The 19776-nt window shown below is 42.1% G+C and overlaps 1 protein-coding gene across 3 annotated transcripts in view; it reads left to right on the top strand.

Moving 5' to 3' along the window:
• ACVR2A (activin A receptor type 2A) overlaps positions 1 to 19776 on the top strand; it is a 74723-nt gene that overhangs the window by 29195 nt on the left and 25752 nt on the right. For all 3 annotated transcript variants that reach the window (XM_075609437.1, XM_075609435.1, XM_075609436.1), the window contains exons 2-4: positions 8120 to 8327; positions 10817 to 10926; positions 15336 to 15490. In XM_075609437.1, coding sequence (XP_075465552.1) covers positions 8120 to 8327; positions 10817 to 10926; positions 15336 to 15490 — 473 coding nt within the window. The remainder of the gene's footprint in view (positions 1 to 8119; positions 8328 to 10816; positions 10927 to 15335; positions 15491 to 19776) is intronic.

Below are 19776 nucleotides of genomic sequence, written 5' to 3'. Positions count from 1 at the left end.
CACGTAGATTCCCCATCAAAACCTTTATATCATGCCAGACCAATTTCGTGATTTACCTTTTAAAATGCGGTTGTAATAAACAATATGTAGGACTTACAAGCAGAGTCCTAAAAATCCGCATTATGGAACATCTTAGGCTTATTAAAAATCACGATACCACACACCCGGTACCAATGCATTTCAATGTGTGTCCGTTTGGTTCTGTAGAGAATTTCAAATGTTGTGCCATCGAACATATTGTGTTACCACCTCGAGGAGGAGACAGATTAAGGATTTTACATCAGAGAGAGGCACACTGGATACATACACTCAATTCTCTGCAGCCCAACGGACTCAACATTGACTGGGATCTACGCTGTTTCCTTTGATGATCATTAGGATCTGATGCTTTTAGGGTGAGCGCACATACCCTAATAGGATTGTTTTTAATTTATGCAATGAATTATTCACTCATTTAGCCTCCGTGACTATTTCATACTGACCATTCCTCCCCCCTTTCCCCCCCCCTTCCCCCTTTCCCCCCCTTTCCCTTCCCCCCCCCCATCTTCCCTCCCCCCCCCCCGTTTCCCCCCCCTTTTTCTTCTTTCTTTTTTCAAGCACCTGGTAGCGCCCACTGTATAATGTTGAAACAGCTTAATAATTTACACAGTATATACTTACAGTGTGCTATATATGATTTGGTATAACTTAATGCAGGGGGGCGCAAACTTTTTTCCCTGCGCCCCCCTGCCGGCTGTCCCCTCACTGCCGCGCCCCCCTCCCAACCCCAACTTACCCGCGCTCCGGCGTAATGACGTCGCGTTGCCATAGCAACGTGACGTCGCATGACCTCGCAGCGTCATTTTGATGCCGCGTTGCCATGGCGACACAGGGAGGAAGCCACCGGAGCCACGGTAAGTTAGGTTTACAGAGGCCCTGCAGCTCCCCCGGCACTTAATTTAAGTGCCTTCGGGAAGCGCGCGAGGCCTCTGTAAACCCCGCGCCCCCCGTCGGCAGTGTCGCGCCCCCCCTGGGGGTCGCGCCCCACAGTTTGCGCACCGCTGACTTAATGTATGCACACAATGTATGAGTGTAAGCTGCTATTGTTACTTATTCAATCAACATTTGACCTTGGGACCTAAACCAGGCACTAGCAGTGTTTGCAGCAGTCTTTTTAACTTATTTCTCTTATATATCCCCAATGAATGACCTGAGTCCAACTAGCATATTCTTTATTATTAAAAACGCTACCACACTGTTATAATTATAGTAAGGTATCCCAAGTATCTAGCTTATATTACCTAATTGTTAACATGTGAAACAGGCATAAGCATTGCAGGGGTTAATGTTTTAATTCATTTGTCCCCGTTTTCGCGGGCTTTTCTGTATTTAAACGGGCGGCTTCCGCTTCTCCCCACTCCAAGACGAAGCCCTATTCCTAAGGGTGAAACGCGTTGAGGGGGAGAATGCGGTGTTAGCCCTTCTGTGTTCTCCAATAAAGTTTTTTGAAGTATCCCAGCAGCGTCTCTGAGCCAGACATGCGCAGTTGCGCCGAATCCGCCATTGTTTTCTGCCTTGGAAGGGGAGCAGGGAAGAAGCTGTGGGGGAAAAGTGAGTGTATATGGTTGTGTGGTGGTGGGGGGTGGACAGCACCACGGCACCACGATCTTCACAAAGTTTTACCACCCACTCCCGCCCCCCTCCCGCTCCCTACAGACCGCATATCGCGGTTAATTGCCTGTCAGTGCGCCGCCTGTCTGCAGTGCGGGCGCGCTGACTGAGGGAGCGGGGCCTTAGCCTTAGATCTAAACAGTCTTTGCAACATGTTGACTCACAATCTGAATGCGCTGCATGCACTCAGTTTCCAAGACATTAGCTGAGGGTAAGGTATAAAAAATAAAAAATATGCCTCTTGGAACGCAGTCATTGGTTTCACGAATATTACAAATTTCTATCTTCCTGGGTGTCTTGCATGGATCCTGTTTGAGATTTTATGATTGAGATCTTGCTTTGCGCTCTTGTCCCGAATAAAATCATGAAAGGCCTGTGTTCTAGACCAGGGGTGCGCCCCCCGCCTGGTGCTCGTGCTCCCCTTACCTCTGTTCCTGGCGTCAAAATGACGTGACTCCGCGGCATCGCCATGGCGATGGGCATCAAACGACATTGCGGGGTCATGTGGCGTCGCTTTATTTGACGACGTGTCAACACAGCCGTCTGAATCTCGGTATGTTGAGGTTGCAGAGGCCTCACACGATCCCCCGGCATTAAATTTAAATGCTGTGGGGAAGAGCGCAGGGCCTCTGCAACCACTGCGCCCCCAGTTTACGCACTCCTGTTCTAGACTATGGGAGAAGTCCCCAGGGGGCGACATTTCCTGCTTCATATCATGCTCAGCTTTTTGCAGCTTTTGTTGGAGTGTAGATTTAATATTAAGAAATGGCTTATCTAAATCCCTTTAACCATAAGCTGTCTCGTCATCTGACTCCAAATCAGTACCAGATGCTATGTGTATGTCTGAGGGCAATGTTCCAATTCTGCATGTGAGTGGTTGGAGTTTATTTTTTATTTATATGTGGCATTGCTGAGGGGCTTAGATAACCCGAAGAGATGCAATACCACATAGTCAGCCAGTTGAATTTCTTAGGGGCCTCTGTAAGAGGCAGGTGTTTGTTAATCAAGTGTTTTTTAATTCACCCTTCTGCTGCCTTGGCCTTATCAGAGAAAATAATTGAGGGGGAGAGAGGGGGCTCTGATTTTGCACTTGCTGAACAAACTGACATCAAAACAAGAAGTAGCCAGACGAAAATAAACCCCTCCCAAGTCTAACTTCAAAAAATTGGTAATTACTTTAATGTCAAATTTGGTTAAAAAGGGGTTTAGGCTACTCTTTAAACATGTCATTGGAATAACTACACTTGATTCCTAGGAGTGATTGCCCCTTGAAGCTGATCTCACTGGTGCCACGCATGCATCCACATTCTAATGCCTTTTTACTTGCAAAGTCGTTTTCACTTATGGTCTTAGGTTCTTGATCACTCATTGGTCGTTTTGTACTGATCAATGTCTCTAATGCACTTGCTCTTACCACTACTATACCATTTAGACCAGACATGGCAAACACGCGGCCCGCAGGCTGCACTTTTTCATGCAATCCACTCAGTTTTCGTACTGGCAAAGGGAGGAGACGGCAGAGTGGGGGCGGAACTGGAATCTCCGTGACTGAGGCTCTCTGCTGCAACTTCAATCCTGCTGGTTATCTCACCCCTTAACCCCATCCTCCCCCAGCACCCCCAGCTATTTGTGAAATGGTTTACAGGGTGATGTAACAGGAAAGAGGCTAAGAAATGACAATTGAAACAGTACATTTCATTAAATGCATGTCACATACGACACACCTGTGAGCATGTGACCTGCATACAGGACAAGGGTTAATACACCGCTCTAGCTGGCCCACTTTTTGCCTTCTGCAAAGGTCCCTCAAATCTGTCCCAATATACCATCTGTCACTAACATACTTGTGAGCATGTGACTTGTATATGCAACATGGGTTAATACACACGGCTAAACTAACAACTCACCCTTTGCCTCCGCAAGGTACTTCAAATCGGTTAATATTTACCCCTTACTCGATTTCAATCTATCTCCTGCAACCACCCAAGAAATATCAAATGTGTAATTTGTAGTGTCAAAGGTCCCTGTTTATTTAATTTTTTTTTAAATGCACTTAACACACATCTGTTGTAGCAAAATGTGTCTGAAAATGTAAACGCGCTCTAGAAAACATGCAAACCGTTCATTCAGAGCCCAAAGCATTACTTATTAAAAGTTTGTTTTAATATATATAGGAATACAGTGCTTGGATTACAGAAAAATATTATTCAAAAAACATGCAGTTATAATAAATGCAGACCAATCTTAAAAGGATTAAAGATGAACAGAAATCCCTATACAGTACATTACCATATGTCATAGATCCTTTACCAGAGAGGTCACTGAAGTAGAAGTGAATTCACGTGTTCTGATCCCAAAACATACCTTGTTGAATTCTGATTTTATATCACTGTACCTTGGTGAGACTTATGTACTCCCCCCCCCTCATTGAAACAACCTAATCCAACCCCTGTCATCAACCAGCCAATAAGTTGATCATTTTGCAACTTAAAAACTCCTCTTGCGACGTTTAAAAGTCTGACGGAAATAAACTGTGGAAACACACTCATAACTTTAATTTCTCTAATGCTTAGATCATATCAATAAGATTCAGATGAGTTTGCTGAATGTACCAATACTAATTTTGACTGGCTTGCCTCTAAATTCGAGCGACAAACGGAAATCTGTCCCTTGCCATCTCCGAAGCATCAAGTGTTTGGCCTTATTGCATACGTCTCCTTGCAAAGATTACAAATATCTAAATGTTATTCTCCAGAATAGATGTTATCCCATGATCTCAATCACTCTAACCTCCTGCTCTCCGGCCTTCCTGCCTCTCACCTGTCTCCCCTACAATCTATCCTAAATGTTGCTGCCAGAATCACTCTACTCTTTCCTAAATCTGTCTCTGCGTCTCCCCTGCTGAAATCACTCTCCTGGCTTCCTATCAAATCCCACATCTCACACACTCCTCACTTTTAAAGCTTTAGACTCTTCTGCGCCTACTTACATCTCACACTAATTTCTCGCTATGCACCATCCCGACTCTTGCGTTCTTCTCAAGGATGTCTTCTCTCTACCCCTTTTGTATCTAATGCCCTCTCTCGCCTTAAACCTTTCTCACTGACTGCACCACACATCTGGAATGCCCTTCCCCTCATTATCCGACTAGCATCCTCTCTATCCACTTTTAAGACCCACCTTAAAATATATCTGCTTAATGAAGCATATGAGTAGCTCCATGGCTGATACTTTACACCTCATACATAAACCTTGGCCCTTTGCAGACACACTTACCAGAACGTAGTCCTCCTGTCTCTGTACGTTCTTCTTACCTACCAATTAGATTGTAAGCTCTTCGGACCAGGGACTCCTTTTCCCAAATGTTACTTTTGTCTGAAGCACTCCTTCCCATTATGTTATTTGTACTATTTGTTATTTGTGTATTACTGCTGTTAAGCGCTATGTACATACATACATACATGATATTCTATATTTAATTTAGCCTCAGACCTGGTGGTGGTGGTTTGTGCGTCACCTTTCTCTGGGATGCACAGGGTGTATTTCAAGAATGTTACGGTTTGCTTTGAGGCTGACAGCCCAGGATCTGGCTATCATCCACAGCCTTCTAAACTGTATGTATTTCATTTTTAGCGGGCCATCAATGATGGCCCCCCAATTAAGCCCTCTTTATGCTGATTTACAAACACAGGAAGTGTCTTGACCTTGACAGGGTCTTTATATTTTATATATATAAATATAATTCTTGTATTTTTAGCACTGTTTCTAACTAATATTAACCCCTGAAGTACCAGATTGATTAAAATACTTCATACCCCCTGCCATTTTTATTACGTCATATGTTTCATCTGTTTATATACAGTATGTAGATTTATGGTTATTTGTTGGGATTTTTACCCTTTCAACTTTGTACTCTATTTCCTGAAATGTGTATTAATTACTGACAAACAGAGGGACTGACAGATTAATTTTTTTCAAATGACCGCTTGCCACAACTGAGTTTCTTGTTGAGGGATTAAAGTGGATGATGTTTTTTTTATTGCAACTTTGTACTACCTCCCTAAAAATGACCTGTTTGTAGAATATTTCATTTTTAATTATGTTTTTGGAACCTTTTGGTTGTCACTAGTTTTGTGCCGGGACCTACTTTAAAAAAAACAAAAAACAAAAAACGTATAACTGATACCCAGGCAAAATCTATTGTTCTACCCGGCCGGTTACCCGGATGGCATCTGCCGGGTGGAAGAAGACCGCGGCGACATCTAGGAACAGCAGAGGTCCTGTGGTGGTGGCAGCAACAGAAGTCTGTATTCATCCGACGGGAGCAGCAGGAATCCATTACACAGCAAATGCGTGTGAGCCGGGGAACCATGTGGACCTGTTGTCCAATATGAACGCTCCTGCTCCAGGCACATGGTTCCATGGCGCCAGGTGACACAGACTTCTGTTGCTGCCACCGCCACAGGACTGTTCCCGGATGTCACTGCGGTCTTCCTCACCTTCCGTCGCCGGCTGCAGGTAAGTGATTATGTATTTTCAGCTACTCGGACATTACTCGGCGCTGGGCTCACTTCTCAGTTGCCGGCTCCGGGTAGCTGAAAAAGCGCCAGGTACCGGGTAATTTCCGGGTACTCAACACATCACGGGTTGTCACATAGGTTAAAATAGAATTTATTGCTGCCAAACCCAATGTGGCAACCTGCTTGTATTGTATTCTGTTTTTCTTGAGATTTGAGGGATTTTGTCAATTTAGGAGCAGAACCCCTTTGTCTGTGTTTCTCCTATTAGTTGAGGAAGATCATCGTAAGGTGTGGGAGAGTGATTTGCAGCATATTTTCTGTCTGGGTGATTTTATGGATTAGGGCAGGGGTGTGCAAACTGCTCTCTTCTGTTCCTCCCCCACCCCCAACCCTGCTTGGAGCCCCTTCCCCCAATATATTTTCTCTGGCGTCATCTGATGTCTCGTTGCCATTTGACGACGTGTTGCCAGAAGCTGCCGGTGACAAGGTAAGGGGTATACACAGGCATTGATTTTAATTTAAATATTTAAATGTTTTGGGGAAGCACGCAGGGCCTCTAAGTGCCGGGCCCCCACCCCTGGAAATCTGGGGGGCTGTTCCCCAGTTTGCGCACCCCTGAATTAGGTCATTTATGTTCTGTAAGTTCACCGTCTGACTGGGTCCCCCCCCACGTCCTTCATTTTCGCCCCCCCCCCCCCACATACCTTTAATAATTAAAAGATGTTTATATTAAGTAGTTTTGAAATATTTATGTAATTATGTGTCATTTGCTTCATGTCAGTTTTTTGGTGCATTTAGAGAATAAGGCTGCGTCCGGCGCTTGGCGAGGTGACACTGCATGTGTCTGTCCCCGCTCACGCGTGGGCTCGGCGCTTAAGTAAACAAATTATTTAAACTGTCTAGCGTGTTCAGCTTCCCCTGCAGCGTGCCCTCCCCCTGCGAGCGCTTGCGAAAATTTTAAGGACACCTGGCGCTCATGCTTGGAGAGCTCCAAGCATGAGCGCGCTCAGCACCAGCGGGGACAAAGCCTTAGGCTGCGTCCATAGAGGGGGGGAGCAGTGCTGAACAGCGCTGACGCTGAGGCTCGCCTGCTGAAGCTGTGCAATTTTCATGCACATGCAGGCGAGCCAGTGGGCGCGATCGGGAGGTGGGGGGAGGCGGGGCAGTGATGGCGCTGGGCCAATCACCCGCGACGCACTGACGTCAACATCACGGCGCCGTGACGTTGACGCTGCTTTGCGCTGATTGGATGTTTTCAGCCGACAGCACGCTGAAAACCAGCTTGGCTGTCGACTGAAATATCCAACTCCTCAGCACGCCTGCGGACGCTCGCGTGAGCCCCCTCTAAAGACATTCTCATTGAGGATGCCGGGGCTCAGCGCGGCTTGTCCTATGGACGTGGCCTTAGAGTTGTGTGTCACGTTAAAAGCTGTAAACGTAAGAAATAGCAGGACTAGGACCTTTTTATACTTTCCTTGTGAACTGTCATTTGTATTAAATGATTTACATTGTATTTTTAAATCACCATTATTTTATTAGCATTGAGCCAACTTATTCCCTTTCTCTGGAATTCCCATCAGACTCTACCCCAGCTTTCAGACTTATTTTTTTAAAACTCGTTGGAAACTAACCTTTTCAAGGGGGCCTATCTAGCATACCTCTAACTCCGCCTACTAATTATGATGTGGTTTAGTGAAGAGGAAAGCTGGAGAATTGTAAAATAAATATAAAAAGTTCACCATATACTGTACTGTAATCCATAGTTACTGTTTTAAGGCCTAAAATGTACAACTGAGGAAGAATTAGAGGTGCCATTATCAGATTATATGCATTTCATCGTAATTGTTGCTATAAGTATTTTATGTGAATGCTGATCTTTTGATTTTAACAAAGTGAAATCATTGTTCTGACAATGTTTTTTTATTTATTTATTTTTTTATTACATTTAGGAGCCATACTTGGTAGATCAGAAACACGGGAATGTATCTACTACAATGCAAACTGGGAGAAAGAAAAGGAAAATCGCAGTGGAATTGAACCCTGCTTCGGTGATAAAGATAAGAGACGACACTGCTTTGCTACGTGGAAGAACATTTCCGGGACTATTGAAATTGTTAAGCAGGGTTGCTGGTTGGATGATATCAACTGTTATGACAGGTTAGAATTACATTTAATAATTTATGTGGGGTTAATCAAACAACCATAAAGAGTCATTCAAATGTTGGAATTCTAAACCTATATGGCCCCAATTTGCAGTTCTGCTGCTGAGTTCATAGGTGGAATACAAATGCAGTCATTCTCTGTTGTGAGACAAACACAATACCATATGCAATGAATCACTAAAAAACTGCTTTGACTTTAGCATTGCCCTCTGCAGAAATTGAAAGCCCATTTTATGCATTCTTGTAAGTTGTACTGTTTGCACAGTACTTTACCCAGTATGGATTGAGTAAGGGGATATTAGAATGCACATGTTTATTGTTTATTTTAAACAAGTGTCCTAGTATTTCTATGAATTCATACTATACCTTCCACAGAAGTTGGTCAGCAGTAAACTTGATAATGAACTGAAGCATGCTGAGAATGGTACAAAACTATGCAACATATCATGTTCTGCATACTTTGGAAACGTATGCGAATAACTCACAACCAGTCGCAAACATACAACATTCAGGATCATACTGCTGCCCATCAAGGAATGTGGTATTTATTTATTCCGAGAAGCTCAGCACTAGAGCATGTGTAGGAGCCTAGAGAGGACGCCCATCCCAACCCTACAGCCAGGGATACATACAGGAATGGAAACATCCTGGTCGCGCTTGTACTCAGCATGCCTGTGCCACAGCCTCCAACGGGAGGGGAGGGCTGTATTTCCATCTTCCCCTAACAAAACGCTGTTTACTAAAAATTCTGGCCTGCTCCTAAGTATTTTATATTTTTGTCCACCCATTCGGTACATCTGTTTCAATGCACCAAATGTGTCCACGGATGCTACAGTGGTGAAATCGTCCAAACACACCCTCTGCACTCTGGGGGGACCTCACTTCACAGCCGGATCATTCCATACATTATTTAGAAAATTCAGATAGTCAAATGTTTCAAATAACCCAAAAATGGAAAACATTTGAACTCAACAATAATAATGTTCTTTCACACACAAAAAATAACTTCATACTGGTCTGGGGTTTCTTGCACATGACTAGATTTTACATTTTAACACCCTCCTTGCAGTCCTCTGTCCTACATGCACTTCACATTTCTCCCTATCCCTTTCATGCATTTATTTCCCACTCTGTTTATTTTCTATTCCTTTGCGCCTCTGCCATTGTTTCTGATCCTACCTCCTTTGTCTTGCGTTTATCTTGGATTTTACATCTGTGTTAAACTCCATGGAATCGCTGTTTACCTGAGGAGAGTAGAAGTAGAAAAAGCGTGTCCTAAAATATCAATTGATAGTCCAAATAAAAAAAAATATTCTCCAATGCTGAAGTACTCTATGGCCGTTTTATAGTGGCGAGCGCGTGCAGAATTTTAGTTGGCTGACGTCAGTCAGCCTTTCTATAGAAGTGCTGCGCGCGCGCAGGGAGAGGGGAGCCGACAGACAACGGCGAAGATGAAGAAATTAATCTTTTCGCGCTGCTGCCTGCGCTCAAATGTGTATGGGTGAGTGTGAGTGTGTAAATAATTGCACAAATAAAAATAAAAAAATTATTAAACTTTTTTTTTTATTTAAAAAAAATCTTACTTAAGACTTAATTTCACTCACAAAACATATACACACATATACACTTACCTGCAGCTCCCGGCTCTATATACACGGAAAGCATGCGGCACGTGCACGCGCGTTCACATAGGAACGCACGGCCGCGTGCTGTACTGTATAGGACGGGCCTTATTTTGCATGATTGCAGCTGAACTGACGTGTACTTGTATTTAATTTGATACTTTCATAATTACTATCTTTATTTTAAAGAACCAATAAAACAATCACATTGGTGGTCATTACAGCAGGAGTGGCCAACTCTAGTCTTCAAGGGCCAACAACAGCCCAGGTTTTCAGGATATCCCTGCTTCAGCACAGAGGACTCAATCAATGGCTCAGTCACTGCTTGAGCTACCTGTGCTAAAGCAGATATCCTGAAAACCTGGGCTGTTGGTGGCCCTTGAGGACTGGAGTTGGCCACTCCTGCATTGCAGTATTTGTCAACCAATGGAACAGCTTAGAAAAAAGTAGTTATAGAGAATTCAACTGCCAAAAATAACAAAAATAGAAAATGCACGGAAAAATATGAGCGAATATCTATATCTCCGCCTTCCAAATTGTCCCTTAATGTTTTGATTATGGTAAATATAGCAGATGTACTTAACTATCTCCTTTATTCGCCCCATCACACCCACTTGGCGCTCGGGATGTCAGAAATGTGTGTATTGGTAAATTATATTAATGAAAAATGCATCTTCATATTATGCTCTCCATTCTATTTACATTGTAAGTAGGTAGTACTCTCTTTTTCTAAATGTATTTATTACAAATCCGGTTTACATGCCTAAGAGGATCACCTACACCTGCTACTTCATATTGATGCACAAAACGTGTCTGGCGAAACCTTTTTTTCATAATCGTTTGCATTTTTATTTTTTTTCAGGAATGAGTGCATAGAAAAGAAGGAGAGTCCGGATGTGTTTTTCTGTTGCTGTGAAGGCAACACTTGCAATGAAAGGTTTATCCATGTGCCAGAGATGGAGGTCACACAGCGTAAGTAATTTAAAACCAGTAAAGTTTTTTGTTTCACTCCCAAATGCTAATATTGCATAACATTGTCAAATATGCAATCTGGTACGGGTTCTTTTTAATTTATTTATTTTTGGCTCCCTTGCTGCAAGACTGTTTCCTGTTTGAAAACATTTTTTTAACCAAATATTTGGATTTTTATTTTACTGTAAAAATACCATTGGCATCATATTAATATTTATTTATTTTGCAGATAATTTGTATTGCTGTTTCATTTGTACCATATGTATTCCTGGAATGATCTACTGCACATTGCTGTGGAATATCGGTTAAAATTGTGTCACCTCTTGCAGCAAAGAGCTGTTTCATTACACACTAATTGTATATTTGTCTCCTAAGCGATGAAGGCAGTGAGATTTGTAGCAATAATGGTCAAATTCCTGTATTTTGAATCCAACTAAGATGGTCGTGGTGACAAATTGCCTTTATTTCCTTTTAATGTTCACACCGTTCATTGCGAAACCCTGTATGTTTACTACAATTACACCTGTTCTAAATGGCGGCCATTGTTATTTTTAAAAAGTGTGTAATACTTGATCATTGCCGTTTTGGAATAATTTATCTTGCTTGTATGGCCTGACATTCTGCAACGCAGTACAATGTGGCAGGGAAGACAATAACATTCTGTGCAGGTATATGTATGTTGAGACAATAGAAAGGTAAGGCATTCGCCCCCTAAGAAAACTGATGTTGCTGTGATGTTTTAATGTTTTTTACATGGCATTGGATATTTATATGATACTGTTAATTTTCATAATCTTGATGTATTCATTCCATTGCAATTCCAATGTATGATGCTAGTTGGAAATGTCCTTTTAAGTGGCACGTTGAGAAGCGCTGGAGTACTGAGTAGTCCATTGAAGAAGAGAATCTGCTAACCATGAGCACTACAGCAGGAAATGTTTTGTGAATGTGGCTTCAAATTAAGTTTGCTGTTGGGCATTTCATCACCAGTATTAGTCACACAGGCAGGGTACAGAATAAGTAAAGCTAATGTTAATAAGATAAGGAAGGCATTTATTTTCCATTGTTCACAATGCTAGTATGCAGAATTGTCCGTAATACAGAGAAGTAGAATTTGCAGGAACGGTGCTGTCGTCTATATGCCATGTTTTCATTAAAGTTCTTCGTTTTTATGTTTGTTCTATGTGCATAAAAATTATCCCAGCACATACATATGTAAATCCTGTTTACCAAACGACTGCCTTCCAAATATAAACAGCAAAAGTAAATGTGACGTTAGTGATTAAGCTAATTAAACAAAGAACAGAGAATTTGCTATCTGCATTTATCCTAGCTAAAGAGAGAAGGGGGGAAATGTTGGCAAAAGTGTTTTATCATTAGAATAAAAAAACAATGATTTTAGCCAACAAATTGTTAGACAGAAATACTTGCTTACAACCATTGAATGTTAATAAGATTGCAAAACCCTTCCAATGCACTGTATGCAAGTGTTGCCAAAATATGGTGTTGCAAAGTTTCACATTATTACAAATTAAAAACAACAAAAGTAATAGTTATTGATTACATAACAAAAGAAATTATGCATTTAAATTAGTTTTTTCCTTTTTTGAGTTTCCGCAAGGTTAAGGCATAGTGCAGGCGGCGGCACGCACGGCATGAACAAATGCACTGAAGTGCACCAGTCCGGCCATGCAGCGCGTGATGGCGCAGCAGGATTTTGAGCAGACTTTTTTTTTTTCCACGCGACAGCGTTTGAGCCAATCAGGGCAAACCAGCCCTGTGACGCCACACAAGTGATCTGTGTCTACAGATTGCTCAGGCAACAGGCGCGCACCTGCTTGCGCAGTATGGCCACAGCCTAAAGTCCCGCGTTGGCTTTTACAATTCGTTCTTGTTTTTTTGGTGATAAGCATTCTGACCTTCAACTTCTGTAAAGATTTGCTGCCACTTAGAAGTAATTTATTAGATATCCAAACCTTGTCTGTTTTTGTCAGATGAAATATTTCTTCTTGCTACTGTGGTCACCCCAAACCAGCATGCCCACATGCCCAAATACAGTTTTGAACAAACTGTTTGATAACAACCCTGTTCAGAAACATGAATACTTTTAGTGCCAGTGTAGGTTATGTTCCTCTTTAACATTTTTAAATTGAGTTTTCAGCCTTCTTTTTTTCTACAATGTTTCTGTGATTTTTGTATTTTTCATACTCCCTTTAAAAAGCATTCCTACAGCTTGTTCAATTACATTTTGTTACATTTGTCTTTGATACTGTATAATGTGGTATCTATTTTTATCTGCTCACTGATTATTTTTATTTTTTTACGGTCTTTATTTTATTCCTCAATTTTGGGCCCAACCCCTAAAATGAATATGGCTGCACAGCCCCTCTCTCTAGGGGACCTTAGTAAACCTCAGAACGCTATCTGAGAAGATTAAGCCAGGAACTATTTTTTCTGATGATGCCCTTCTGCCGAAGTATTATGAAGCTTCGATATGGTGTAGCATTGCCATGAAAGTTTAATACCTCTTATCAGCGCTTGGTGAATCTTAGTTTGTACTTTGCATGGAAAACGGCTCTGTGCTACCTGGTGGAGTGGAGAATGTGATGATTCACAACAGGAGTTGCCATGTGAACACTTCTGCAGGCTTTTGGCCTCTCTTAAATATAAAATTAAAATATATAAAATTAGGTTGATAATCAATCTTAGCTAATTACATGGAGCTCACTTTCAAAAAAGGTCATATTGGGGGGAACGGTGCCTTTATTATTTAGCACAGCAGGTTTTATCTTGTCATTTGCCCACACCTTTTTTTATGACCTTCACATTTTTTTGTAATTTCTCTTACTTACCATACTATTTATCATACTTTGTTTTCTTTTCTATTTCTTGTTTCTGGTTGTAACATTGACTATAGTGGCTCACACAGAGGCAACATTTTGCTACATTTTCCCCACAGTCTTCCTAACCTTTATATTGACACTCAAGGCTTTTTCTTTCCCCATGCTGTGTTCTCCCTTCCTCCTACCCCTAAAACATTTATTCGCCAATCAAATGTATAGAACGGCTGTATAACATCACTGGTTTATGGCTAAACCCTTACATTGCCCATAGGAGGTTCCCCGTCGGTAATGTGGTCTGGCACGCCAAGGGTGTCTTATGACGTACATGGTACATCATGCTATTAATGCTCCTTTTCTAGGGAGAGATGCAGCAGTGAATGCGATTTATAACTAAAGTGTAGTCCCTTCCAGTTCCGTTCACGGCACTTGGGGCTGGTCTTGACCACGTGACCCCTACCTCTCCCGTGGTCTAATTGTGTCAAAAGGCTTAAAGGTGCATTTTGTTCTATATTTAGTAACCCTGATGACGGACACAAGCGTGTCTGAAACATCGATGCTGTAGAGAAATAATCTAGCATGTAGAGAAATCCAGTTATACAAGGGCTGGCTTTGGGACCCCGTGCTCCCTCCTGTCGGCGCCGTAATCCAACTTCCACCCGACCTGCGGGGCGAGCTAGAGATGGGACCGTGCCCCCTCCAGCTGTTTGTGTGTGTGTCTGAGAGGGGGCTTACCTTTTCCACAGTGGGCCGCCTCCTGTAGCGCCGCATTGCCATGGCGACCGAAGTCAAATGACGCTGCAACGTCGTATGGCATGTTGCCATGGCAAAATGATGTCACATGCCACGTGATGTCATGACGCTGCTCGAGGAGGGCCGCTCGTCAAGGTAAGTCCCCATAACTTACTGCTGCCAAATATGCCGCCTTGGGCCCCGCAAAGCATAAGGCTGGCCCTAACAATACTTTTCATGATAAGTGTGCATTAGTACTTTACAATATTTTACTTTCAGCTAAAATTCCCGTTCCAAAAACTTGCATTTGAAAAATAGAGCAGAACGCATGGTACTGGAATTTTCTCCAATTTTTTTGTCAAACCCAAAATGAATACTCCAACACAGTTTACATTGTCTGCCTATACTTTTTTCCGCTGTTCTGCTTTCTCTCCTCCCCCCCATCCCTACTAACCCTCATGTGATTTTGTTTTACCAACAGTAATTCTTTAATTCTCTTTAAATCAACAAGTCACCATTTTTGGTCCCCTGACATTTGTTTTTCTGGCAAACATTCTTTTTCAACCTGTGAGAAGGAAAATGGTTGTGGCGTATTTACAGTATATCTCCCACAACAATTCCATATTGTAAAATAGAGATCACATACCTAGTCAGTGAAGATTCATTGGAGAGTTGTTTTTTCTCACTTTCCTAAGACGAGATTAAGGCAGTATTATATGTAAGTGGAGGTATTTGTGATCAGAATAGAATGGCTGTTGTGAGTATGTTACCTATGCGAACAGACGTGTACAGAGAATTTCTATTAATTGCTCATATATTTTTTTTGTCTTTAAACAGCCACCTCAAATCCTGTCACGCCTAAGCCGCCTTTATTCAATACTTTGCTTTACTCGCTGGTGCCTATAATGGGGTTCGCAGTGATAGTGCTATTCTCGTTTTGGATGTACAGACATCACAAGCTGGCATATCCACCAGTATTGGTCCCAACACAGGTATGTTTTCAATGATCAGTTTTATGAAAATGTTTGTGTTTGGCAATTTGATTATTTATACTTGAATGGAAAGGTGTGTGCGTGTTTAAGATTTAAAGTTGCATATCTTTAATGTCATAAATATCTAAAGATATATATATTTTTTTTTTTACAATGTGACAAGCAACTTAATTGCCTCCTTATACCTTATTTACTCTACCTGAGAGAGATGGCATGCCAATGAGCTATTTAAATGTCTTATTTTAAGAGTTCTTCTTTGTTTAAAAATGGTTCTGTCCTATTTACAGATCAATATATGCAAATAGACAAGGCATTACTCACGTAAAGATAACATTGCACATATATAATTACATATTCTTCAAGATGCGTTAACTTGACATTTAGAACTTTATTCTCTGATTTGCAGATGTGTGAGTATTTCTCCATCAGATCTTTAAACTACTTACTTCTGTTATGGTGCAAAATAAATGTGATAAAGGTTTAAATACCATCATGTTTTATTGTTTTCTCTAAAGATTTGATTGCCCGGTCTTTCCCCCAATTAATTGTGGCGGATGTATCTTTTCAATTAATCAACAACAATGTTTGTTTTGAAATCTGGCCCAGCTTTAAACGTTTTGGATGCGTGTTTTCTTTATTAAAACTAAATCCAGACAAACTGCCGGATAGCCTTTAACCCAGGGGCTGCCAGCTCCAGTGCTCGAGCTATTAACAGGTCAGGTTTTCAGGATATCCCTACTTCAGCACAGGTGGCCCTGTCTTTGACTGAGCCACTGATTAAGCCACCTGTGCTGAAGCAGGGATGATGTGAAAACCTGACCTGTTACTAGCTCTGCAGGACTGCAGTTGGCTAGCCCTGCTTTAAAGTGCAAACAAAAAACCGGGCGCTTACCTTAGGGTGTTAGTACAGGGTGGAGGGTACAGTATAATACTTATTCCAAACCATTACATGTGGGCTTTCACAGTGGAATCCGTGAGTTGCAGTAAGTTCCTCTGCTCAAACCCAGGAAGGGGTATCCACACCCTCAGAGTATATGGGAACGAAGAAAAAAAGGGGGAGCAAAGGATTAGAAGAAAACACACCTATAACAACAGTGCTGAGATGACCTAATAAAAAACTGATCAATATCCTAAATAGAAGTGTGGTATATGAATTAACAATTGTTAGTCAAATACTCACACGGCCCTGTGTGAGCAAATGTATATAGGGGTATCTTGCAGCTAGAACTTCTTCTTTTCCCAAGTGGTTGGTTAGATTCGGATGGGAATGGGGGAGAGGTTAAAATGGTAACAACCATATATTACTTACACGGCCATGTGTAAGCTCAATCCCTTGAGAGGTTACTGTGGTGTGCCTCTGATAGACCCGTCCGCGGTGATGCCAGTGGTACCGTGTACTCCAGCTGCTAGCAGGCAGTTGCTATCTGCCCTGTGTCTTGCAAAGTACTACTCCAGTACTCTATGCCTCCTGTTCCTGTCATCGCATGCTGTGTCCTGCCTGGATTTCCACTGGGACTTCTACTTGCTCTCCTTTGGCTTTCCGGAAGACTGGGACATTACTCTTTCTATTACTGAGACTGCATCCGAAAATATGAATTCCTTATAATAATTGGTTTATCAATTTGTACTGCGACTTTACTTTCAAATGTGATCATTGAATTAATCAGATACAAAGAATACCACTGACCCCCTGCTATCATCTTACCTCACCCATCCCCGTTTGCTGAACCGGGAGGGAAGGAGGATTAGAACGTGTGAATGAGTGAAGGGGAACCCCCATTCAACATCCTGCCTGCTAGCAGCTGAGTACACGGTACCACTGGCATCACCGCGGACGGGTCTATCAGAGGCACACCACAGTAACCTCTCAAGGGATTGAGCTTACACATGGCCGTGTAAGTAATATATGGTTGTTACCATTTTAACCTCTCCCCCCATTCCCATCCGAATCTAACCAACCACTTGGGACAAGAAGAAGTTCTAGCTGCAAGATACCCCTATATACATTTGCTCACACAGGGCCGTGTGAGTATTTGACTACCAACAATTGTTAATTCATATACCACACTTCTATTTAGGATATTGATCAGTATTTTATTAGGTCATCTCAGCACTGTTGTTATAGGTGTGTTTTCTTCTAATCCTTTGCTCCCCCTTTTTTTCTTCGTTCCCATATACCCCTGCTTTAACCCTTTGTGTGCACCATGACTTGGCTACATCACCATGAGGTCTGTCACGCCATAGGCATAATGACATACTGGCGACGTCATGGACTTTTTGCTAGAGTAGATGGCATGGGCATCTCGCCACCATTCCTCTTCTGTTTGCATTTTCAGTGATGTCCTGATCGTGTGATCACTCTCGACGAGCGGGCACATAATTGCTATGTAACAGAGGCCGTGGCCCCTGGGGCACTTAAAGTGGGAGCAGCCCATATGGGTGAGGTCTTCTAAGCTAGCGGTTTAGCTAAGCCCCACCCCCACTTTCTCTTTACCTGCGCCAACTTAAGCCTGACTGCTCGACGGCCGCCATCTTTTAAACATTTTGTCCATTTTCTCTTGGTACATTACACATAGTTACTGCTGCCATGTCTGTTCTACCATATTTGTGTTTGTCATAGCCTAATATACAGTGGTGAGAACGTTTGTGAACACCAATGATAATTATGGAAATAGTTTTTCCATGATAACCTTCTTGAATCAAAAGGAGTTTTTTTTCTTTCTTTTCAAAAAAAAAATATGCTTAGGGTTTATATTAACCAATTCCATGTCTTTTGGAACAAAATGATCTGTGAATTAGACAGACAGCAATGAGTAATTAAGAGTCGGAGTATGTGAAAAGGTAAGTGAAACCCTGTTTTTATCAGCTAAATTCATGGGGATAATTAGAATCGGGTGTTTAAATTATTAGGTAGATATTCAGGTGTGAGTTTGGGAGGCCCCACCCTGTATAAAGACTACAAACTTTGTGAGTTTGGTCATCACCATACAGGTTGTATAGAAACATGTCATGCCACGATCAAAAGAAATCTGAGGACCACAGAAAAGCAGTTAGTGAGGCTCATCAATCTAGATAGTGTTACAAAACAATTTCTCAAGATTTGGGGCTCCACTAATTCACTGTCAATTTACAAATGGAGAAAGTTAAAGACCACAGTCACTCTATCCAGAAGTGGTCGTCCTACCAAAATCTCTAAGAATAAACTGGCAAATCATACGGGAAGTCAAAAACACCCCAGAGTAACATCTAAAGATCTGCAGGCCACTCTCGCATGGGCTAATGTGAGTGTGCATGACTAAACGATCAGAAAAAGACTGATCTACTGATCAGAAAAAGACTTAACAAGAATTGTATTCATGGAAGCATAGCTAGGAGTAAAGCACTGCTCTCTAAAAAGAACATTGCTGCCCATCTGAAGTCCGCCAAAGAGCACATTGATCATCCACAAGACTACTGGAATAATGTTCTCTGGACAGATGAGTCAAAGGTAGAACTTTTTGGCCTCAATGAGAAACGTTGTTTGGCAAAAACCAAACACTGTTCGAACAGGAGAAGCTCATCCCAACCGTCAAGCATGGTGGTGGGTGTGTGATGGTTTGGGGCTGCTTTGCTGCCTCAGGACCTGGACGTCTTACCATCATTGACACAACCATGAATTATGCATTGTATCAGAAGATTTTAGAGGAGAATGTCAGGCCATCCGTCCGTGAGCTGAAGCCAAAGTGGGTCATGCAGCAAGACAATCATAAACATACAAGCAGATATACAAGAGAATGATTGCAGAAGTTGAAATTCTGCGTTTTAGAATGGCCTAGTAAAAGTATCGATCTAAACCCCATCGAAATGTTGTGACAGGACCTGAAGTGAGCTGTCCATGCAAGGAAGCCCTCAAATGTTACTGAGTTGTAGCAGTTCTCTAAGAAGGAATGGACCAAAGTTCCTCAAAACCGTTGAGAGAATGGCCAGCAGCTACAGGAAACGCTTGGTTGAAGCCATTGCTGCTCAAGAGCTACTGAATCTAAAGGCTCACATACTTTTTCACACATGGATATTGAATGTTGAATCATTTGTTGATAAATGTTGAAAAAGTATCATATTTTGTGTAGGATATGTTTATATCTATTATTAGGACTTAGTGTGTGTGTGTGTGTGTGTGTGTGTGTGTGTGTGTGTGTGTGTGTGTGTGTGTGTGTGTCAGTCACCTGTGTGGTGGGGGTTAGCACGGGTTGCTGGGACTTGTAGTCTCTGGGGCCTTCCCTTCTGACTTCCTTTGGATGCTTGACATC

This window comes from Ascaphus truei, chromosome 7, assembly GCF_040206685.1.
Source record: "Ascaphus truei isolate aAscTru1 chromosome 7, aAscTru1.hap1, whole genome shotgun sequence".
Taxonomy (NCBI): Eukaryota; Metazoa; Chordata; class Amphibia; order Anura; family Ascaphidae; genus Ascaphus; species Ascaphus truei.
Note: the sequence above shows the minus strand (reverse complement) of the source record. Positions and strands in the feature narration are given on the sequence as shown.